Raw genomic sequence first — 24485 nt, 5'->3', positions numbered from 1 at the left:
CACAGCGGAATATGGTCATCTCACTTGACTTGCAAATCATAAAATGAGCTCAGCAGTGTGAGAAAATTAAAAACACTATCACAGAGTGAGCGCTGTGCGGAGAATTGCCCAATTACATGCTCATAAAGGTCACAAAGCCATTTCAGGAAGCAACATGTTTTGTCTATGAACACAGACGTTACGATGAACACACACCTGAAGCATAGACAACAATGTATTGCCCATAACAACTGAACTTTAGAATAGAATAGAATAGAATAGAATAGAATAGAATAGAATAGAATAACTTTCCCGGAAGGGGACTTCAGTTGTTGTAGCCAGCAGTTGAATGACATAGACAGTAAAAAACAAACCAACACAAGCTAAACACATTACGCTTATCAATAATGACAACAGTGATAGATTAACACACAATAAATAAAAAAAATAGACCATCTGAATAAAGCCAAAATATGTAAATATAACAGCTCTTTATCTGCCAATGCTGTCCCAAGAGGTGTTTTTTTGTTTTTTTTCATGTAATAGTTTAGCAGAAAAGACTGTGAAAAGACTTGATGACCTTGTGCACCAACCTGTGGAATAGTGGACACAGTACCTGGCACACACACAAACACACACACACACACACACACACACACACTGGGAGTGTTTGTTAAAAGGACGTAGTGATGACAGCCCGGAGCAGATGAATGGCTACGTGCTGCAGTGCCAAGCATCCAATTTACAGTCCCCCCCCACACGCACACACACACGCACACACACACACACCCCGCCCCGCCTGCGGGATCAAAGGATGAGGATTACACTGCTGGAACATGAGCCTGCATTTGGCCTTACTCTGGCTTTTTCACAAGAGGATCAGAGGTGTAGACCTACATGATCCATCATCTGTCCATCCCAAGGCTTTATCCTGATAAGCGTTATGGTGATGAGTGCTGAGGAGTAGACTGCGGTGTTTTTGTTGTGTGTGTGTGTTTGTGTGTAGGGCAGAATCACTTTAATCTAATTTATAGTAATTTAATTTAGGTAGGGCTACGCATGACTTTCTACAAATTTGTCCCGGTGGATTAGTGTATACACTCATTCCAATAACACCGGTTAAAACAACATACACACAGCATGCAGCATACAAAGCAGACATCACATAAATATACACACACACACTTAATTTTATCATTCATTTTTCTCTTTTCTGTTTGTCTTTTAGTGTCATGATCGGCCTGGGCTGTTCATGACAAACAGTAATGTTCCTTCTCACCTAAAATCAGAGCTGAAAAACTAATTACAACTGCTGTAGTTATTGTTAACTTTGTTTTCAGTAGTACTACTTTTTTTTTTATCTGTCACTTACACAAATAAAATATAATGAGAAAACGGACCGTCTCCAAAAAGGACCACCCAAAACGTTTCAGTTATAACTCTTTTGCTTGAGCAATTTTCTCAGCAAGTAGTCTTCTCTTACTCCTTGAATAAAATTTCAAGTAACCGCATTTCAACCCCCATGAAATAATCGTCCCTCTTTCCACCTCTGGAAAATCACTGATTAATTAAATCTCCCCAAAAAAGTAATACAGTAAGAAGGCCACAGCCAAAACAAATGAAACAGCAACATCCCACCGGAGCAGCTTCAATGCACCTTGGTACAGATTCAACAAGTGTCTGAAACTCCACTGTAATAGCAGCAATAAAGTGTTGGTGGTGATGGTGGTGGTGAGACAACCTGCCTCAGGCTCTGCTCCAGAATCTCCCCTAAATACTTAACTAAGTTGAGATCTGGTGACTGGGATGGCCTTGGTAGCTTATAAGGTTTACATCATCTTCATGCTCATCAAACCATTCAGTAACCTCTCATGCCCTGGGGATGGGGACATTGTAAACAAGTACAGATCCTGTACAGGCCCACGGCGCGTGTGTTGAATTCCACTAGCTGCGGCCACACTGATCCGTTGGAAAATGGACAGAATTATTGACGGATAGATTTCTGTCCATTGGGCTGTTTTGGAACATCAACATGATGGAAAGGCAGAAATACAGCAGCCTAGCTTCGCTCATAACGGTGCTACTTCATAGAAACAAGTTAAATTCACTTGAACATGTTGTTTTATCACTCACATTGGGTTGAAAATAGGAAAGAATGTCTCGTTTCTTCTTTGTCGACATTTTCACAACACAACCTGTCAGCTCCGCGGCTCAGAGTAAACTGTCTGTGGCTGTTATTTGATTGTGCGTTTAATTGTTTAATGTCGACCGGCTTCCCAGTTGAGTGGAGTTTTCCGTTTTTAAGCACTGTGATTGGCTCGAAGGTCCAAACACCGCCCAGCCAGAAAACTTTGGTCATAAAACGAACCGAGCCAGTAGTTTAAGCTCCTAAAACAGGTACAACCCTAGTTTAATACATCCATGGTACAACCACCGGTACTGCTCTGTATTTATTTTTTCAGAACTGGAACGGCGTCATCAAATTCACTCCCGGAATGGCATACTGGTGCATTCCGGCCCAATGACCCCCTGGATATAGCCTAGATTTGTTTCCTCTGTCAACAGACTCGGGGCTAGTGAGATCCAATATGGCATTATCAGTGTATGACACTGAATGTGGCATTTAGCCCATAGGTGAGAGGCCATCTCTTAGTCAGAGATGCCCTCTAGGCCATCTCTTAGTCAGAGATGCCCTCTAGAGGCCATCTCACGAAGCCACATCTCACTAAGCGTTACCTGACTGACTACCTGACTGACTGATGACTGACTGAATGCATGACCTGAATTTGCCGTGTGATGCCCTTGGCTGCGCCGTGGGAAAAACCTAAATCTCATCAGGATGGAAATGCTTCACAATAGGATGAATGTGTTCACTCAGAATTGCTCTGCTGTGCCATGCAGGTTTTCATTCCAGCAAAAGACTTCACTAGGTGATTTCACCCCCCTGTTTTTAGGCCTAGACGGCAGATGGTGTTCAGGATGCCATATCTGACCATATTAATTGATTGATGTTTTTTTTTTTCTTTCTTTCAAGGCTGTGTACCATAATAATCCAACTCAAGCATATATGCATTATAAACACAAAATATTCAACTCTAATGTCATTTATATACACATACCTATACCTATACAGTATATATATGTACCATGGCCAAAAAGGAGCAGGAAGAAGAAAAACTCTGACCATATGACTTTTTCCACTGCTCAGGAGACTGCCTGTGTTTACTGCATCACCTCACTTGCAAAAAAAAAAAAAAAATGCTTGTAAAAGGGGGTTTATGGACCACAACCTGACCACAGTATCCCTTTTGCTGAAGTGTTCTACAGATTATTTTGGATGAAACTGCCTGCTTATGCTTTGACATTTGCAGTCAGCTAATTCAGATTTGCTTGTCTGTTTCTCCTTGCACCTGGAACCAATGTACAGACATCATGAGTGAGGAGAATATGCTTCCGTCCACAGTTGCCTGGGTTGATGTGGGTGTGGGTTGATGATCTGCGTGGTAGTTTGTTCATGGTTTGCTCGTAAGTCCATTAAGTAGTGTGTGAGGCGTGAGACTTTATTTTTCGTAAGATTTGCCATGTTGGTCCAGCAGTGGACCAGGTTAGAGGATGGCTGGTTTATTTGCGGTAGTTACGCCTACGTGGCTAGAGAAGGCGTGGCTACATACTATTTTTTGCTGCCTTCATGTAATGTCGGAAATATTGTAATAACGTTGAGCGGAACGACTGGGAAAGTCGGATTTTTCTATGATACCGAAGTTGCCGACATGTGATGTTTAGGTAGCAGAGACCATGGAAACGGTGTCACGACATCTGATTGTAAACTTGATGTATGATACAACAATTGTGGCTATTAAAGTACTTATAACCTCTATTAAATGTACCTATGTGCCGCTTCATTTCTAAAATAAAACAACAGCCACCAAAAACTGCTGTTGTTACAAGGTCGACTGTGCTATTATTTCCAGCGATTAGCGACGAGACACGTCGTATTTACGCCATAAGAGCTCTGAAGTGGGAGCTTACGAGAAGCACGCGAAGGCAGCATTAAGCTTGATTGACGTGTGTCCCGGGAAGACGTCACGGGGTTCGACACGGCTCTGAAATCTCCTATTGAGAACTCCGGAGTCCGAGCAGGAGGTGAAGAGTGCCAGAGACCTTTATTTGATACTTTATGTGAAAATATGGCATCTGTTCAGCCGTTGTATTTTGGATGTTGTTAATAATACTCAAGGCCAATGTGTTATTGTACTGCTATAAGGCGGGGGGGCTAGCGACAGGTGCATGTCGATGGTGTTCACATTCAGGACAAATCCACCGCTCTCCACACTGTTGTGCATCGGTCGATTGATAAAAGAACCAAACAACCAAACTAGAACAACTGCTTGATTTGGGGGACAAAAAACGAGTGATGGCTTTCCAGTGCAGCATGTAAGTCCGAGTAAAAGCAGCGGCTTGTCCCGTTTTGCCTGTGCGCACACATGGAGAAAGTTAGTGCAACTTAACCACTGACTTGGAGAATGTCTGTTGTAAACGTTAGGACCGCAAGATTTTGTTTTCTTGAAGAAAAACAGCAAGGTGGCTGTCCAGTGAGACCGTAGCACGGATTTCCAAGACATATTAACCGTCTGGAGAAGAAGATATGGAGCAGAAGAGGAACAAAGCGACGAACGGGACCCGCTCCCCCGACGGTAGAGCAAAAGACAGAGTGGACAGGTACGTTAACATAGGTTTGTTTTAACTCGGTTAGCTTAGTAACTTAGCCTACAATGTTGTTGGCTCTGGTCTTGTGTCATTTTCAAACTCAAAAGCATATTTTATCAGTGTTGGGAGCTCGTTATTGAAAAGGTAATTCACTAACTTAGCCAATAGTCATTCCAAAAGTAATTTATTAGTTTATTCATTTACTTTGTTAAATTACTTTTCCGTTACACTCCCAAAATTGGCGGTTACACCGTCTCATTCTTTCCGAAATCGCGACAACTCCCCTGAGGGTCCAAAGTTCTTATCAGTCGTTTGCTCCTTAAAATCAAGTGAGTGGGAATAACGTACTTCAAGAAGTAAACTTTCTTCCATTTCTCATGTTAACTAGTTCAGTGTGTGCCTGCGTCAAAGAGAGGACGATAGGGTTGAAAGAGTTTGTGGATAGTTAACTTGTTTCAACCACTAACAGATACTTTTTTTGTTTCAACTTCAATCTGCTATTTAGATGGGACAAATAGGCTACTACTACTCATTACAGGGAAAGAGTAACAACATTCCTTCCCAACACTGCATTTTATAGCTTGGTCACTGGAATAAACTGACTCAGGTTATTATGACTTACCCCCAGAGAAGTATAACTACTTTCTCTATTGTTTCTTTATTGCCTGTTGGTGTTCATACTGTGAGTGTATGAACAGTGTGGTCACGTTTTAATTTGGTGTCTAGTTTTCATTAGAAGTTGGACAAATTTAGCCATACAGGCCTATAGCCTATGCTAGAGATGTCTCAACATGTGCTAAAATTTGCCAGACATTTGTTTGTACATTTAGACAATGATTTGAAATATATTGTGAACCCTTGAAATACGTTTTATTCCCATGAGCTGTTGACAACATATATCTAGACGTAGCCTATATCCTATATATATTTGACTCTTGACAAGTGCAACACATCTAGGCTACATGTAGAAATAATGCATTTCTGGCCATAATGCATTTTATATATTTTTGAAATCTCTGCACTGCATTTATCTCTGCACATATTCAGTATTTATGAAATGTATTTTTTGCAGTATGAGAAGGGCCAGTACATTGTTAAAAAAAACTGTGATAACGCAACCCAACACCTGAAATTCAGGCACCACATTCACAGGGATATCTCTAATGTGTACCTTTGCTTTTGTTTTGGCAACAAGGGCATTCTCTGCTGGGGAACATAACATTTGCATACCTTTATTTTCATACAGTATTTGCACATCCATACAAGCCAAGTCCATGACTGTGTGTAGGGTAATTAAGTGCTGTAAAGGCTGTTGTGCTTGAACATGTCCAAAACAATCTATTACAGCAGGCTACCACATTGCTGGTATGTAAGGTGCATTCCTTCTTCATGCATTTCTTTCGCTCTTGTGAAGGGTAAGCTGCAACAAGATTATAGTGTTACATAAGCATCTTTAAGGCGTTGGGTTAAGACACCTACTCCCACAACTTTTTTATCTGGAGCCAGATATTAGATGTACACAATGTGGAGATAAAGGCTATGTGAAACATGGCACTAAAAGAACAGAACTACTACTCTTTCTTTTGTGCTGTAATGTTCTTTTGTGCTGTAATGGTTTTGTCCAGTCTAGTTATGCTTGATCAAAGCAGTCAGTAAGTGTTCATGACAAGGCCTAAACTCTGTGTGAACCGTAACAGTTGACTGATAATGGATTTATGAAGGCCAATAATATTTGGTCTTCAAAGAAAGGAAAGAAGAAATACCTCTTTTTCATACAATCACTGGCTTATAACACTGAGTGAAATATAAAACACCTACTTATTTGGAATTTACAGTACTGTGCAAAAGTCTTAGGCACATGTAAAAAAAAAAAAAAATCCATAAAGTGAAGATGCTTTCAAAAATAATGAAATGAAAAGTTTCTAAATATAAAAAAAAAATACTATAAAGAGCAGTCTACTAACAGTTTTGAAGAAATCTATTAAAATGAAATAAGGAAATATTAGGCACACATCAGTTTTATAATGCTATGATGTGAATTGTGATATAATTTATTTACTTTCAGTAATTTTATTAATGCTGTCAATAGTTTCTGACTTTGTGCTTGTTGGTCTAGTGTGGATCCATACGGCTTCGTGCGCTCAGAGGACTTCGATTATGAGTCATATGAGGAGCTGATGTCAGAGTATCTAGTTGTGCTCACCAGACGATCCATCAAGTGGTCCAAACTACTGAAGGGCAAAGGCAAGGTGGAGAAGAATGTGAAACGTGAGTGTGACAACCGAACACACAAATACACTCACAAACTCTCTTCTCGGACACAATAAAACTTTGTACTAAATTGAAATGTTGTACCTTTCCTTCAGTGAAGCGTTACGTACGCAAGGGGATTCCCAATGAGCACCGGGCGCTGATCTGGATGGCAGCCAGCGGAGCTCAAGAGCAGCTGGAGAAGAACCAAGGCTACTACCAGTCCCTGCTGCACGCCCAGCACGACCCCAAACTGGTGGATACCATCTGCACAGGTCAGGCTGTGAACAGTCCCTCTCCTTCACTCATCCACTCACTCTGACCTCCTTTACACCTGGCATTACCTTGGGTGTTCAGTTTGTATTCGGATAGAGCTTAACACATGGGCTGCAAGGTGGCATCGTGAGTAAGGGAGACTGTCCTTCATCCGGACCTGGGTTCAAACCCCTGTGTCAACTAGCAGCCGCCATGCTGATGTGTCCTTGAGTAACGCCTAAACTAGACTGCATGCGTAACTTTTGTGTATCTGAATTTGTTGCGGCCCAGTTGCAGCACGGCATTTTAATCTGCGACACCAGGTCCGTTCTTGTTCCACAGCGGTCTGCCGGTTGCGTTGTGCCCATCTACGTTTTATGTATGGGTAAGTGAACACAATAATCTAGCGTTGCTTTTCCATGAACAACAGAAGTTGTACCGTGAGGAACATTAGTGCACCATTTTGAGAGTGTAGGTGTACTGTAGCCCAATAGAAGGCTTATCAGTGGCTGTACATAGATAACTTCATCTCCAACTTTAAGTGACATTGGTTTATGTATCCTCTATTTTGTTTATTGACATGGTAATACGTGACGACTATACTAAGCAAAATCTTGGCATTTATATGCACTGGGCAGAAGGCAGAGAAATGCCCTGGTCAGGTCACCAGTCCATCACAGGGCGAACACATAAACTGGAGCACCTGGAGGAAACCCACAACAACACAAGTAAACTCCACACAGAAGAGACAGAGATTCAAACCTAGGACCTTCTTGCTGTGAGGTGACAATGCTAACCACTGAGCCACCACCCTGAAAATAGTAACTTATCCAAAATGGATAGTTAGGTCATGCATGGAACAAGCAAGGCTGTGTTTCTGCTGTCGGTTTGGCCTGACCAAACTGTTAATAGTGATGACAAAAGCAGCATAGAACTGCCCTCTCCTCAGCTATACCTGCAGTAGTGTACTTGTTGTCAAAAACAACTTCTTCTGCTGTTTGAAAAGTAAGAAAAAATGCATAAACTAATGTGACCTCCCAAGCGCTTGCCATCATTCTGGGAAGGAAGAGGAAGTGATGTGTGCAGCAATCTGCGCTTTGCGAATGAAAAAGCTATCTAACTACAATGTGGACACCGGAGACTGAAGTTTGCATAAAAGTTATTCAGCTACATTGCATCTAGACACAATCCGAATACGAGACTGATGTTAATGTCAGGTGTAAAGGGGGATTCTTTCTCTCTCGCTTCCTCTCTCACTCTCTCGCTGTCATGCATATACACACATATACATACAAACACACAACACAAAATATAATATGTGTGTATCTGTGTGGTCTCTTTCTCTCAGACTTGAACAGAACATTTCCAGACAATGTCCAGTTCCGCAAGACGTCCAGCCCATGTCTGCAGAAAGCTCTGCACAATGTGCTGCTAGCTTATGGTCACCACAATCCAGCTGTGGGCTACTGCCAGGTAATGCTGGACTAGGGACGATCCACCCAAAAATGGAATTTGTACCAATAATAATAATACCATTCTTATGTCCTTGGATAGTTGAGCCCAGACTTGTTTACATGAATATGTCCCACAAATCTGGAAATGAGAGCTGAGTGTGTGGCTGATTTTTGAGGGCATAGTGAGCTAATTAATGAGGTAATTATTTCTTATGTTTTTATTTATTTACAGGGATCTAGGCACATTCTTTCATTAGTACTATGAAATAAGGTTCATTTGGGTGTGAAGGCTCAAACAAACATTAAATGAGTCCAAAAAATCAGTCTCAGGGATTTGTCTCTTGATAACATGATGTTTATCTTTAACTCTTTACAAGAAAAATGTCTGGTAGGACTGGGTACTGTCAAGTATTGATACTGTGGGTTACAAAACAATGCAATACATTGTTTCAAGATTATATAAAATTTGCAGTGAAGGGTTATGTGCATTGTTGTTATGGATTATGGGACAAAAATGATTTAATATTTACATAAAAAAATTATTTAATATTTCCATTCCTCTTTATTAGGCAAATTAAATGTTAACAATGCACACTGTGTGCTGTAGTGGATGGAAATAACTGTCCACGGAAGCATACACACTGAATTCAACTTACATGTATATGCAGGGGGAGTGGAACTTGACTGTGACCAGGGGAAGAGGGTGGGGGGTGGGGGAATGGGCAGCTCACCTCCTCACCAAAAGCTGTCAGAGTGGTGTATACGATGAGCTAAGCTTGCGGAGCTGCAGCAATAGTTTCGGCGTAGTCTAGTTTTTCCATGCACATTTCACAGAAACTACACAGTGGAAATAAACTGTAAATGGTCATATCTGCATCTAATCACCACAGAAGCACAGTCATACAGTCATATAATCATCAACCTACCAATGTCTTTACTGTTGTTGATTAATAGATGTGCACTGATGTAGATTTTAAAAGCAAGAGAGTCACTGTGGGATGATGAGCAGCGCCTCTTTTGTTAAATATTACGTGCCAATTGAACTTCGGGTCTGCTATTGAATTATCACTAAAATAAGATTAAATGTTTAGTCAATAAATATAAATAGAGAGGGAGGGAGAGATGGAGAGATTGTAACTACAAGTCAAAAATAATCTTAAACAAATCCATGTGACTGCTTTGATGCACAAGAGTCTGTGTAGAAAGTTAAGATAGAGGATGTAAAGATGGAGGATGTAACGTTCATCACCGAAATGAAAAAATACAGGGAGCTATATGACTGTCAGCATTGCTTCTATAAAGACAACATTAACAAAGACGAGGCTTGGGATGTTGTTGCTTCAGCTGTTGGAGTATAATGTAAATGCAGCCAATTTTAATGGGACATTTCTCCTGGGTGTAGTGCGTTTTACTCAGGGAAGGCTGCTGGGCTGAGTAGAAAAAAGCTTCTGGCGTGAGCGGTCCTGCTGCGATTTTTAGATCCCACTACATGTCCGTTCCGAATTCAGAAGGGGATGAATGAGGAGAGACAGCAACAGATAAGACTGACAGCACACTACAATACATTACTGTAGACCTGCTGTTCAAAGTGTTCACTGTGCTGCGTAATTTAGACCTATGTACCCATCAAAGTGCACCCAACTGTTGCATTTTGCTGTTGAAATGTAAAATGAGAAGATGCCCCCCGATCCCTCTACTATGATTCTGTAACTGCCTCTGAGCCCCGAGCGGTCCAAACTCCAAACAACACCCTTGCCATTATCGAAGCCTTGCCAGCTAGCAGCTAGCTAGGCCACATGTTCACGTTTGTAGACAATTTTAGCTCGATTTATCAAGTTAATATGTTCTCAACACAGTTCTCGTTCACTAACATAAAACAGTTAAAACAGTTGACAAGATTTACAACCATTTCACCAAGTGGGGAGAATAAGGCTCAATCATTGGCTGAGGAGATGAGCAAGGCACAGTGCCACATGGCTTTTGGATAGCTAAGTTGTTGTTGTTGTTGTCTGTTGGCAGCACCCATGGCTGGCCGCCTTGGAGGAGGCGGCTACCCTCCAGTCGTAACTCAGGGAACAAAGGTCCCTTGTGTGCTAGAGTCATACCTGCATGAGCACAGGTCTTTATAGAACTGAAAAACAGAACCTGCTCTTCTGTAAAACAGTGGGGTTACAAGTATTAATAACAGGGTTTACAGAACCCATTCTGTATCAGAAAAATTAAAATGGCAGTGTATTGGTGTATAATTTTTTTCTCCCACCCAGCCCTATTATATGGTTTTAAAAAGCCTTTTTTTGCCCTGTGCCTCTCTTGATCCCTGCTTTCCACCCTTCCCTTCAATGTTCCCTTCCCACTCCATGTCTGTCTTCTTGATTGAACTTCTCCCTCTTTCCATCTGTTAGTCTATGCTTTCTCCCATATGTTCAGTCAGATACTAAAAGACAAATTCATCACCTGTCACCTGTTTGCTTCAGACAAGAGCCTGAATGACAAGCGCTTCTGTTTAACCATCTGCTATGTCAGTTTATTCTGGTGCCCCAGTGATTGTGATAGATTGTGATGCTCACCCAAACATCATAGGAGCAGTGTTCTGCTATTCAAGCATTTCAAGACGTTTAAAAGGCAAATTTAGCATTGCCTGTTGTCATATTTTTTGTTTCCACATCACTACCAGTCGTGGTGTCACAGTCACTCTGTACACTATTTCAATTTAATTCCACATCACTCATAGTATCTGCTGTATGTACATACATACATGTTTATATCTTTAGGTCATACCTATAACCTGTTCAGATAAATACTGTCACCTAGAACAAACAAAAACTTGATGTAATTGGCCAGTTGAGGTTCCTGCCATATATACATTTGTGACACATTTGGCAAATATATGTTCTATTTTCATAGTGTGAACTACGAACTTATTTATGAATCTTTGCCTTTTTCAATCTGCTTTTTGTGTTCCTAAAAGGACATTTTATAGTTTGAATGGCTTATGAGGCAAAGCCATGTGCTGTGCTGGTGGGTCAGTGCATGTCCTTATGAAAAGCCTATGTCTGTATCATTGGGAAAGCGGTGTAGTACAAGATAGATTAATTATTAGCATTTGAAAGGCAGATTTTGTGTGCCACAGCAGAGGCAAGTTGGTTTGCAATTCAAACGGGCAGCAGGACTGTCTGTATCTGATGGTTTCATCTCTCATACAGTCAAACTAGGCTCCACTCATCTCCATTCGTACTGATGTAGCCTATTTCAGCTTGAATAGACTTTTGTTGGTTTTGTTCTCTCCTAATCCCCAGAGGGACATAAATGATGAGGTGTGTATTTTCTGCTTATGCCTATTTCACTCTTCTCTTTATTGAAGTGACCTGCTGTGTTTGTAACCTGAATGTCTCTCTCTCGCTCTCTTGTTCAGGGGATGAACTTCATTGCTGGATATCTACTTATCATCACTAAAGATGAGGAGAAATCCTTCTGGCTGATGGATGCACTACTGGGCAGGATATTACCAGGTGTGTGTATGTGTGTGTACACTCTTGCACCATCAGTAGCAGCATCACTATTCTGATCTCTTGGTGTGTGTGTGTGTGTGTGTGTGCGCGTGTAGGTGTTCTGGCCGTCTGCTGTGCTCTGCGCTAAGAATAACCCTGTAGGAGGTCACATGGTCTTTATCTGTCTGTAGCTTAAGACCTACGTTTTTCTCTTGTCACTCAAACACACACACATGCACACATTAAAGTCTATTAACTGTGCTTAGGCCAAACAGGTGAACATGATGGAGAATGACCTGACATTTAGAAGGAAAAATACTCACAGTATTCAGTCACATGTTTCTACCGGATTTATTTTTTCCAAATGTGCAGGATTTGTGTACGTCAATTCACGGTTAAGTAAGAGAACTGTATTACTGACATTAATGTGTCCGGTCACCAGACTACTACAGTCCTGCCATGCTGGGGCTGAAGACGGACCAGGAGGTGTTGGGGGAGCTGGTGAAAGTTAAAGTCCCCAGAGTGTGGCAGACGATGGTGGAGCACAATGTCATGTGGACCCTGGTGGTCTCCCGATGGTTCATCTGCCTCTACATAGACATCTTGCCAACAGAGGTGAGTGTGTGTGTGTGTGTGTGTTTGTGTGTTGTGGTGGGGGCAGCCGGGGAGCCTTGCTTCTCGCTCAAATGGCCTCAAGATGTTGCCACAGTTTATTTGCAGTTACTTGCATCTTGAGTTTGAATGTGACCCATTCAAAACCTCTGGAAAGCTAAAGCTTGGCAACATACTGTGTGGCAAGAGGCAGCTAGTCAAAGACGGGTTCTGATGCGATGGCTTCCTTCGGGACTATACACAAAACAGATAGATGTGAAAACATAGACACGAACAGTCCAGCAGTATTGAAGACCAAACAGTGATTCTCAGCATCCTGTGTGCCATGCTTCCTAACGGCCACTAGGGGCAGATAGGCTAACCGGGAGTGAGTGAATTGGTGAAGATGAATGAGTATGCGAGTGAGTTACTTTCAGGATCCATGAGGTGCTTTACATCTAAAAAAAGACACTCAGACTTAGTTTTGTTGTTAAAATCCGCTTTGAACATTTCATACATGGAAAGCTCCATGTAGAAGCCCATCATTCACCATTCTACACAAGCAGATTTCAAAATATTCTCCACACTCTCATATCTCACGTGAAATTCTTTGATGATATTACTGTGCCAACACTTGAGTATAGTACCTTAGCTCGGCACTGTACAGGTCAGTCTGATTTTGCTCACCAGTATGACACACCCCCTTGATCCTCCTCTCTCACAGACAGTTCTGCGGATTTGGGATTGCCTGTTCTACGAGGGTTCTAAAATCCTCTTCCGTGTAGCTCTGACACTGATCCACCACAACCAGGATCTGATTCAGCAGGCCCAGTCGCTGCCGGACGTCTGCCAGAACTTCAAGCAGATCACACATGGACCATTTGTCGAAGAATGCCACGCTTTCATGCAGGTTAAAAAAAAAAGTTTTCCACCGTATCTAGTTGAGATACGGTGTCAGTGAGAGTAAAAGAGGTTTCCCTGGTTATTGCTGTCTTTAATCCTATAATCCGTCTGTTTCTTGCCTTTCCTAGAAAATCTTCGCTGAACCGGGAAGTCTGTCCATGGCGACCGTAACTAAGCTCCGGGCAGCGTGTCGTGCCCGCATCATGGCAGAAGAGTCCTGACCCCGTGACTGACGTCCTGGCAGTCCAACTCACTACACATTCCAGCGCTGTATCCCAATACTCCACCGTCGTCTTCCTTCACTTTCTGTCCCGAATGAGCTTGGGAGGGTGAGAGAGATGATTCTGACTTTTGGGATGACCACCCAACACCTCATTTTCACCTTTTTTTTTTTTTTTTTAAGAGTGTTGAGGTTGTTTATAACTGACTTTATTGTCACAGTGATTGCTGCATTTAGTTAGTGCGTCTTAAACATACATGGAGACAATTGTACAGCCTAAGTGTAAATATATGTGTATATTTGTATACACTCAGCAACGTCGTCTACATGAGCTGAAGATTCCATTTGAAACTGACATTTTGACCATGTGGTTTGTCTTAAATGAAAACATATTTTTTCTGTGAAAGTGTTTCAATGCATAAATATGCACTTTACTCCTAGCAGTGAGACACTGCAGAGATAAAGCTTGGCAGCTTATGCCAGGTTGGATAAATTGTATCTGTGTTGCACACTGGAAGCCGAGAGGAACCTACCTGCTGTATTTCACGTCACTACATGGTGTACTTGCTGTCTTATTCAAATATGAATTATACTGACTTTACGACAGAAACTTTTATTCCTTCAAACATTTCAAAATCAGATTTTTCTCAGTCTGTAGGTTTTGTTCAGCTGTTTGAGCTTGCTTGCAGTAGTTTTTCCAGCCAGTGTCGGACACACAATGTGGTTCGGTCTTCAGTCTGGCTTGGGGAAGCGTTGTAGGTCCTGATCTCAAGTGTCCGTTTAAGTGCACTATGGTGAAATGATTCAAGCACAATTAAAAGGGCTGCTCTCTTTTTCTAACAGTGGTGTGACCTGTTTGTTGTGTTTGGGTTCGGTTTCTTGAAAGTATTGCAGCACTGATATCAATTTTTGTTGCATGGGACAAAAATAACCTTGGTGTTGATATCAAGCCCAGCTGTGTGTATTCTGTGAAATGACATAGCTTTCAGTAAAGAGCCGTGTGTATTTAGCACAAAAGGGAACATTTCAGTTTTTAAAATAATTTTTATATTGACTACTATTGCAAGAAATACCATAAAACCAATGCTAGAGTTTTTTTTATTGACTTCAGTAAGATGCATAATAGAAAACGAGATCAAAGCATTTCCTATAAAAATAAAAGATCAAATCACTACACTTCATATTAACATTTTTATGGGAAGGGGGGGGGGGGGGGGCAATAATTCACACAGCCTCTGAAGAAAATTAAAACTAGCCCCTGCACCTGTCCACTTGTCCTGTTCAATACATTTGTTTACACAAAGCAGCAACCTGCATGCTTTAATCACCTTAGTTATGAAACCCTGCTCCACTACTTCAATCAAACTGTGCCTCCATGGCAAAGTTGTTCAGGCTTCTATCATTTTCCACTGCAGAGGAACGTGACAGGGGATGATAGACATTCAGAGGTTTCCCTTTTCATCGAGTAATTGGGCCTTGTAGGTAAACTCATGGTCACTAAAAATAAACAATAGAGTGAGCACACTGCGGTGAGAGATATTCATTGATGCTTTTAAAAATTAAATAAAAAAATAACCCAATTTGACCTTGCAAAATCAAACTTTAAACTTGCAAAGACTTCCTTTCATGTCATTGTTTACTGCAAACCACAGACCAACAGCAGGCAAGCCATGAAATTGACACTTTGAAAAAGTAATCTTTGTCTTACAGCTCATTTGACTGCAGTGGCACAACAATGTATAACAGACAGGAAATATTTTTTTGGCTGGACAGGGTTGATTGGAACCCAGTTTGATCTGACCCATATATTGATTATGTCTAAAAAATAATTTACCATTCAGGCCAGGAATGGTAACGCTGCCTCTCCGCCTCTTAACTGTATGTGATATTCAAGGTTCATTTACAAAACAAATACACAACTAAGAACAACAAAACAGACATTCAAGCAAATTCAACCAAGTTGAAGAACATATTTAAACAAGAACAGCACAGGGCAGAGTACAGTAGAGGCAGACAGGTGGCGGTGAACTCGCTACAGCAGATTTGAGAGTTCGATCTAGTCTCCTCGGCTTCCCCAGGATGCAAACAGTGTACTATCTACAATAGAGGCTGCTAGGTTTTACTAAACTGGGGTTAGTAGTAGCAGGTAGTGGGCTTCTCTTCATCATCCATGGACAAAGTCAAAGAGAAAAAAATATTCAGAGGTCACATAGGCAATGCAAACACACGCACACACAAACAAAAGCGCACACTGCAGAATAACAATTGCTTTCATTCACTCATGCTTGCATCCACACAGTCTATTACTCACTCACTCAGTCACACACACACGATGGTTCATCTCTACACCATCCATACATTCAGTCAGTCAGTCAGTCAGTCAGTCAGTCAGTCAGTCAGGTTGAGGCTACATGAGGTCCATTCAGATGGTCTGGTATCCAGCATGGCTCCTCTTCCTGCCTATAAGGTATGCGATGAGGACGATGAGCACCAGGCCGGCCAGCGCTGCTCCCACTATGATGGGGATGAGCATTTGGTCTTGGTCCATCTGACACTCTTCCGCTGGAGACGGAGGTGAAGGGGAGGGAAACAGAACAGAGGAGAAAGAGAAAGTTTCATCTCAAATATTTTGGATCCAGGAACTTTTCTTTTTCTGCAATAACTTGCTCTACATTCATACAGTTGCAACCCCCACATCACTGGGAGCGGCCCAGTTCAACCATAACTTTTTATTGTTGGCCAGTTAGGGGTTAAATGTCCTGTTCAGCAATAGTAGTTGTTGTGGGAGGGGAGGACATTAGGCTACTCATTCATTTTCCTCACCCTAGATTTTCTTACCACCTGCTCCTAACAAACTGTATCACTAATAGCGGTCAATAACAAGCGCTCAAAATGGAGGGAAAACAAGCACTTAATTTGTGATAAGCTGCGACGTATTTGGCTCTGTGAAACCAAATACAAAAGCCCAATTTGCCAGTAACTGGGAATTAGACCACTGCTTTACCAAGAGAGCTACAGCACCAGTCTGGTTAGCTGAGAACATCATAGCTATTGGATTTCTGCATCCCACAGCTGTACATGCAGTGTTTGTTTTTTTGGGGTGGGGGGTGGGGTTCAGAGTGACTTATAGCTAGCTGCTAACAAACAAAGAAAACTTGGGAAAAAGTGGAAAAGAGCAGAGGCAAATAAGAGTTTTGAGAGGTGAGAAAGGGAGGTGTACCTGTAGCAAACTGGCTGGTAGTGACTCCAAAGGGCTGCACGTGCAGTCTGAAGGTGTTGAGAGAGAAGGCTGGCACTACGACCAGAGTTTGCTCCGCATTACACATATAGGAGCGGCCCAGCGTACTCCGCAGGTAGTCCAGACTGCTGTTGCTGGCTGAGAAAGGAACTGGGGAGAGAGATGGATCAGCATTACTTATACTGATGTAATTCAGAGCTACGACAAAAATGTTATTTGTGACAGTTCTTACCAGCCATATCGGGCCAAGAAGCGAGCAGAGAGACGCTGCTCAGGTGGTACTTGTTGGTCGTGGAGTTCTGCAGACAGAAACAACAACGTGAGGGAGGGAAGAGGGGAAAGGAACACACACCCCCCGCACATACACACACACACACACACGCACACAGAAACATCCGTCCGTATACCTAAATACACAGAGGAGAGGGATGAAGTTACCAGAGTGAAGACGAAGTTGAGCGTTGTGGTTCGCTGCTGCATCAACACCAAGGTAGCGCTGCTGGCTTCACATGATCCTGAGACCGTTGTCAGATTGGGTCTCAGGTTCACAATGTCTTGGACAGTCTGGCAAAGTAGACAGAAAGATAAATCTGAGTTTATTTGAAACAATCAGAGGTGTGACTGAGTCAACTCTGCTCGAGTCCCAAGTCAGTCTCAAGTCTAAATGTAGAACACCAAGTCAAGTGAGAACAAAGCAAGAGTCCTTTATCAATTTAATATCTTAAAGAAAACAAAATATCTAGGACTTTTCAGTGCAGTATCGTTTTAATAGTATGAAAACTTGGTAAGTGCATCATGATTTGATTTCTATAATCAGTTTAAACTTCAATAAATTCAATCATTCAAAACAAATTAAAGTTCAACTGTCTGGTGGAACAAATCTCATAACTTTAGTAGTATAGTAGTACAAGTCAAAGTCAAGTCCCACGTCACCAGAACCCAAGTTCAAGTCGTGTATCAAGTCAAGTCTCAAGCAATTAAAATTGTGACTCTGGAAACAATCCACTGCATGTAGTAAGTTTGTCACATAATATGTACTGAATACTGATTTATCTACTGATGTTAGTTTGTGTTATTCTTGCCCGTAAAGTTTAGTAATACCTTATTTTGAGATACGGAGAAGTGGGAGACATTGAGCTGCAGTCCCATTTGGGCCAGGAGACATACAGTGCCATTGCCGTCGGCGACAGAGTAGGTTCCCCGTTCGGGTGTTCCTGGAGGGGTTGGGACCGGGGCGGGGGCTGCCGTCGTACTGGCAGGGGCAGGTGGAACTGTAGTGCTGACCTGATCTGCCACACATACACTTTCTGTGAGGGAGACAAGATGCAGAATCATGTTATCGGACAACAGAGCAGCGACCAAACCATCAGCTCCGCACAGACACAGACAGACAGACATAGATACACACACACACACACACACACACACACACACACACACAGACACACACAGACACACACACACACAGTCGTACCGGTAGGACTCAGATCGTCTCCGGGCATGTACGCCTCCATCTTCATATCAGAGAAAGTGACAGTGGCGCCGCCTACTCCGAAAGAGGCGGGGCTTTGACAGCGGTAGGTGGTGTTGACCCTCGCCCAGATCCCGACTGAGGTCGACACCACAGTGACCACATCTAGGGCAAACAACCATGATGAGTAAAATTAGTTAGAAACCCAAAATACCTGCGGAATTATAGCCCATTTGTTCTGTAATATACAATGTCACAAAAAGCTGTGGCTGGCTCTGAAGCAGTCTAGACCTCCCTGTTGAAGGAAACTATTGTTATATATTGAACTATTTTTTGCTGCTGACTGTTGCTGAGTTCAAATAATATTATAATCCTTGATTTCAAAGTGAAAAACAAACTAATGCTTAAAGTTAGTGTAGTTGATGGTTTAATTCAGTGTCATTCAAATTTGGCCATGGAAATTTGAGATGGGGAGAAGTCATGGAAACGTTTTGGAATTTCATCAGTGAAAAGGTGTGGGAACCCTGTTACTAACACCGGCTTGAGAAGTCTGTTACCAATAATTAGATTCATTTAAAATGAAATTAATATTGATAACACCCAGACAGTTCATTGCAACCAAATCCGAGGCAGAAAATAATGATCCTCAGCGATGCACTACCCCACTGAACCACACTGTAATAATTAAATGAACATGAACACATTTTCTATGCTGCTGCCAGTCACTCGTTCCAAATCCTATCAGCCTCTTAAACCTTTGATCAACATGTGGGACATGTAGTAACAGTTATAAGAACTCACTGTGATGACTCCTTTATGCATATTTTACATGACCTTCTGTGATAATTAATAATAATGCCAATAGAGGCGAAAGGCAAATTTCCACCTCTTGTGAACAATAGATGTGTTCTCTTCTATTTCTACCTATACCTTCATTACACTGTTGATATCAGAATATAATAAAATAATGCAATATTTTACATTTTCTACATTTACCTTAGTGTTTACATCTTTTTGGTGTGTACGTGATTGTCTGCACCAACCACCAGGTACATGTAAATGCACCTGGCTAATAACTTGAGTCTGATGCTGATTCTATTACACTTTACTGTATAGTGTGTCGTGTGTGTGTCGTGCAGTGCTGCTCTCACCAGAGCTGTTGGCCTGAGGGAAGACCGAGGGGTCGCTGAGGTTGTACTGCAGCGTCAGGTTGGCAACACTATACAGGCTCCCGTTGGTGGAAAAGCCCAGGCCGAGCGCGTGGCCCGCTCCGAACACGGCCACCAGCCAGGGCGAACTGCCATCGCTGCCGCAGGAGCTGCTGCTGGTGTCGACTGTGGTGGAGTTCGGGAGGGAAACCTGCGCTGTGCTCTGAGGAGAGGAGAGGGGAAACAGTATTGATTTAGAGTCAGATACATATTGGTGTTTACAGTAACAGATACAGCACTGGTAATGAATCAAAGGGGATATCATGGCATTGTGTATCCAAACAAACAATTTAGAAACGAAAGTGCTTGCACAGATGGAAGCCACAGTATTGCTGTCACTGTACACACCGTGCCATTGGAGGTGTCGTATGTGATGGAGAAAGAGGCAGAGAGTTCGGCCTTGATGCAGGTGGCGTTCCCCTCCCTCACCTCCAGAGTAACGGCCTGAGTGAAACCTGTAGAGGAAGACATCATTAGGGCAGAATTGCCATGCTTGGATGGCAGTAAAACACATTTACTGTAATTGCTGGGTGTAACCAAGTTTATTACTGTGATGCAAGCTCATACAGTTTTATGTGGAATAAGTGTTAGTTATCTGGGCTCTTAATTGACTTGCCTAGTTAAATAAAAATGTAAATGATGATGACGATGACTATTATTATTATCATTACAACATAACCGGTTTCATGATGTCAAAGTCCAGCTACACGATAAAGCAGTTCACACCAGCGACCAGCAGAGGGCTCTGGACAGCTACAAGTGAGAGACCAAGTCCGCACCCACACACTCATATTTATGTTTCACAAAGAAGTATGAGCCTATTATCCCAGAGCTGCTGCTCCACTCCAGACCTGTGACAGGTGCTGCTGAACTTCTCCCAGAGTGATGGAGTCAGGAGTCATGCTTGTTAAAAAAAAGTTCCCTAACTCCTTTTCCTCCCCGCTCCCATCCTCCTTCCTGAGCATGGCTCCGACTGACAGAATTACCAAACAGTATTTACCACCTCGGCCTAGCCTGGCACCCCACACACTTGCATTGCAGGCTATTAATACCAGCTTGCCCCGGAAGCTGCCAACTCACTCCTCTGTGTGTGTTTGTGTGTGTGTGTGTGTGTGTGTGTGTGGATGGTGGTGGCTGTAATCCCTAGACACAGCATTGGACTTAAGATCTGCGGACTCTGTTGACACTTTCAAAAAGCAGCTAAAGACTCATCTGTCCAGACTGGCATTTGTTTAGCCTCTGTGTCTGTAGTTCTGTGTCTTTTTATGTCTTCTATGTTTTTATGTCTTACTGTTTTTTACTGTTTTCTGGTCTTACTTCAACTATTTTACTCTTTGTGGCTTTGCTCTGTGAAAGGTGCTATATAAATCATGCTTTAATCAGTGTGATTAACAACCGTTAGACCTTGATCCCACACCTTAACCCCATACAGCTCCTATCAACCTGGAAAATCTCTCCCACCCATTTTACAATACACTAAATACAATGCAGAAGTAGTTTCACTTGTTATTTTACACTTCCCAGAATGTCTACAAAGAGGTTCAAGCGGTTTGCTCTGAGTGTGAAGAGGCTGTGGAACGAACACGCTGAACCATCCGGTTTATTTGACTTTCCAGTAGCGTAGACGCTGATTGTTTTCCACTGTATGTTACCAGCATGTTCTGTGCTTTCTATGTGAGCAGTGCTTTATTCTTTGTGTTTTCACTTGTGGTGATTCAGTGATAAAGGGATTGCCCGCTGTGGGATCAATAAAGCAACACTACTGATAATACTTTCACTCCATTACAGAGCAGACCGACTAAACTCCATCTCTCTTCTCCCTCCCCCCGTCTCCCTCTCTATTCTTCCCTCCATCTTGAGTGCATCCTGTTTCCACTGATGTCTATGTGGCTTGGTGCAGTAACCGAGCTTTCTCGTCCATTAATATAACCCATGGAGAGTGGCTTGTGCTTCAATCAGGTACTTTCTGTTTATCACTCACACACACACACTCTCTCCCTCCCTCCCTCCACGCCTGGCTGAAACTTGACCCTGTTTTCACCTCTCTATTCACCCTGTAAACACACACAGACTGACACAACACAGCAATCAGATCATGGCTACTTGAAGTGAAAAAGGGGGGTTTAGTTTGCACAGTGTACTACAGACACAAGCCTTTCCCTCAGTCAGTGTTTGGAGAGAGAACATACGAGCCTGGAAAACTATCCCACTGACATTCGTGTTATCAGGAAATATGAGGGGAAAAAAAGTAGCTAATGAGCCAACTTGGAAGGCCTTCAGTGGATGAGTCCAACAGGCTGCAGAGGGGACAACAAACATCACACCAACAGTAATCCACAGTAATTAAGTCTTTAGAAGTCATTTTTTAAGTCATTTTAGAAGGATATTAGGCAAATAAACTAAGTGATACCATATGAAGTAAACAAAAAAAATACTCTAAATACTATAAAGTAAGATAAGGTAGCTATAAACTCACTATGGAGGCCCAATAGAAGTATTATGATTTTTTTGTTTGGGCTGTGACAGTATTGGCCTGTTTTCCTGTGTCAGCAGCGCCATGTGAGTGTGTGTGCGTGCGTGTGTTTTAGGGGAGGGGAGGGGGATTAAACCGGTCATAAACTAAAACCCTCAGAAGGCCCACTGTTCATCCACACAAAGCGACTCAAAGCGGTCACGTGAAGCACTCAAATGGAGACAATGCAGCGGCTCTGGGAGCGCGTGTCTCTGCTTGTCCATAATATGAACAGTCACTGATGGCACTATTGAAATGGTAGAGAGGAGGGGGGGGGGGGGGGGGGGGGCTGTTATATCTCAGGTGACAACTCAGACACCCCTGGTCTGATTTTGAAGCAGTATGGAGTGATGATAAATCTTCGCTCAGATTTAAAAAAATAAATAAAATAAAAAAAATACTCTGGTTGGCCTAATAGGGGCGCTGTAATTAAAGATCAAAACTGTAAACTTTGAAAGGCCATAACTGCTACAACACTGGTCCGATTTGGATCAACTTGGGGCGTCTACTGATTGGCCCAACGGGTCTGCATCACTTATGGGGGATGACAAGTTTATTTGTTCATATTTAATGCCGAGAATAAATCTAATTTCCTAAACTAGTGAAATTTGTTAAGCAAGGTGCATAAAGATAGATAGATAGATAGATAGATAGATAGATAGATAGATTTAGATAATAGACACAGCATATAGTTATATAACATCACATCAGGCTATATGAACATGTACATGCTGCCTCATGCTATCACGGTCATGTGAGGAATAAAGCTACATAACGCCGGGAGTTATGTGACGTCGTTTTGTCCGGCGGTATAGCGGCAGGATGTCGTAGCCTACAAAACATACAAATCACTCACCTTGAAGAACCGCAAACCAGGCGACGAGTGCGACCAAAGCGTGCGAGCGTGCCATCGTTCAAACGGCAGAGTTGTCACGGTAAATAAACCCGGGGACAGCAGGATAGTCAGGACAGGCGGCAGGTGCAGGTGGGTCGGCGCGGCAGAAAACGCACTTGACGCCTTGTCGCTCTTCCAGCGGGGCCGTCGAACCGAGCGGCAACTCACCGTCTCATATACAGTTTATTTAATCCTCTTCGTATTCATGACTTGTGTCTGGAGCACGCTGTATAGAAGAAAACGAGCATTACCGTTACTAGATCTCGGTCATGCCCAGAATAAGGAATGTCTCGTCATGTGAACTAGTAGCTTTTAGATCTGCCCAGTCACGTGAGACACCCCCCCCCCCCTCCCCTCCTCCTCCTCCTCCTCCTCCTCCTCCTCCTCTTCACCCTCCTCTCTCTATTGCCAAAACATAATACTGTACAGAAACCTATTAAACTGGCTACTGTCCTCAATGGCATCCATAACGGCAACGTTTATATAATGACACAAAAATGCACAAAAAGTGTAATAATTCATAATTCACTGGAGAAAGAGACTAAGCACGAGCCTAGGCCTTCTGCAGGATTAAAAAAAAAAGTAATACAGGCATCCTCATGTCACAGTCTGGTACATCAATTTCAAGGCAAATGAAACAGAAAAGTGCTTAAAATGCTGTGTGCAGGACTGGACAGCTACAGCTTTTGAATGGTTACACGCAGGGTGAGAAAATAACACCAACCACAAGCCAAATACTGGAAATGCTTCACTGTGACTTGTCTTCCTGCCTCTTTTGTGGGTAACCAACCATTTTAAGGTCCTATTATATATTTTAAATATCCAGTTGGCTGATATAGTAGTGACAGTGGTGGGTGAATCAAAAATCAAACTGCAATGATCAACTGATATGTCGAATATATGATCTGGAGCAGTAGATATAGCTTGCAACACAGCAGCAGCATGTGAGGCTCCACGCGCAGCCCCATGCACAGTGCAAAGTGTCTGCGCTCTGTGGCCAGTCAGCTGATGGCTTTCATCAATTCACGAGGGTGTGCAGAAACCCTCGAAGGAACGCAGCGAATGCCTTAATGCTGCTCTCCAAGACTTATCAGGACCCTGCTACATTCTGCTGGCATATTTCAACCAGGTTTTTTCCAACAAAGGACATTCACCTACTTGTGACTACAGAGGAAGCAATGTAAAACAAATTTAAATCCTTTATTAGCATGTTTACTTTAGACCCAATAGTTCCTCAATCGGATGAAAGCTGAAAATTCCCTGCTGTGATTGTGAAAGTATCCGGACTTCTACTTTAATTCTCAGTTCCATTTT

General features: G+C 42.5%; 2 protein-coding genes across 2 annotated transcripts; one reads left to right on the top strand and one right to left on the bottom strand.

Annotated features, from left to right (window-relative positions):
- Positions 1-4117: 4117 nt before the first annotated feature.
- grtp1a (growth hormone regulated TBC protein 1a) lies at positions 4118-14670 on the top strand. The gene is made up of 8 exons (XM_071904500.2): positions 4118-4698; positions 6803-6954; positions 7053-7211; positions 8540-8664; positions 12058-12154; positions 12576-12748; positions 13449-13634; positions 13756-14670. Exons 1-8 carry the CDS (start codon positions 4625-4627, stop codon positions 13846-13848), a joined length of 1059 nt encoding a protein of 352 aa, XP_071760601.2. The 5' UTR covers positions 4118-4624; the 3' UTR covers positions 13849-14670.
- A 255-nt stretch (positions 14671-14925) lies between these two features.
- On the bottom strand, positions 14926-23449 carry lamp1a (lysosomal associated membrane protein 1a). The gene is made up of 9 exons (XM_071904497.2): positions 23133-23449; positions 20113-20219; positions 19708-19927; positions 18560-18721; positions 18187-18392; positions 17524-17649; positions 17318-17384; positions 17068-17235; positions 14926-16409 (listed from the first exon to the last, which is right to left on the bottom strand). The coding sequence occupies exons 1-9, from the start codon at positions 23185-23187 to the stop codon at positions 16270-16272; spliced, it is 1251 nt and encodes a 416-aa protein (XP_071760598.2). The 5' UTR covers positions 23188-23449; the 3' UTR covers positions 14926-16269.
- Between the last annotated feature and the right edge of the window lie 1036 nt (positions 23450-24485).

The sequence above is a fragment of the Centroberyx gerrardi genome, chromosome 1 (assembly GCF_048128805.1).
Source record: "Centroberyx gerrardi isolate f3 chromosome 1, fCenGer3.hap1.cur.20231027, whole genome shotgun sequence".
In the NCBI taxonomy this organism is placed as follows: domain Eukaryota; kingdom Metazoa; phylum Chordata; class Actinopteri; order Beryciformes; family Berycidae; genus Centroberyx; species Centroberyx gerrardi.
This window is presented reverse-complemented; position numbering and strand designations above follow the sequence as displayed.

Bases quoted from the DNA above. Each gene is read 5' to 3' on its own strand.
- grtp1a (XM_071904500.2), top strand. From the start codon at position 4,625: ATGGAGCAGAAGAGGAACAAAGCGACGAACGGGACCCGCTCCCCCGAC. The intron at 4,699-6,802 runs GTACGTTAACAT...TTGTTGGTCTAG, and splicing joins GCAAAAGACAGAGTGGACAG to TGTGGATCCATACGGCTTCG. The intron at 8,665-12,057 runs GTAATGCTGGAC...TCTCTTGTTCAG, and splicing joins CAGCTGTGGGCTACTGCCAG to GGGATGAACTTCATTGCTGG.
- lamp1a (XM_071904497.2), bottom strand. From the start codon at position 23,187: ATGGCACGCTCGCACGCTTTGGTCGCACTCGTCGCCTGGTTTGCGGTT. The intron at 18,393-18,559 runs GTACGACTGTGT...TCTCCCTCACAG, and splicing joins AGACGATCTGAGTCCTACCG to AAAGTGTATGTGTGGCAGAT. The intron at 17,385-17,523 runs GTAACTTCATCC...TTCTGTCTGCAG, and splicing joins TCAACTTCGTCTTCACTCTG to AACTCCACGACCAACAAGTA.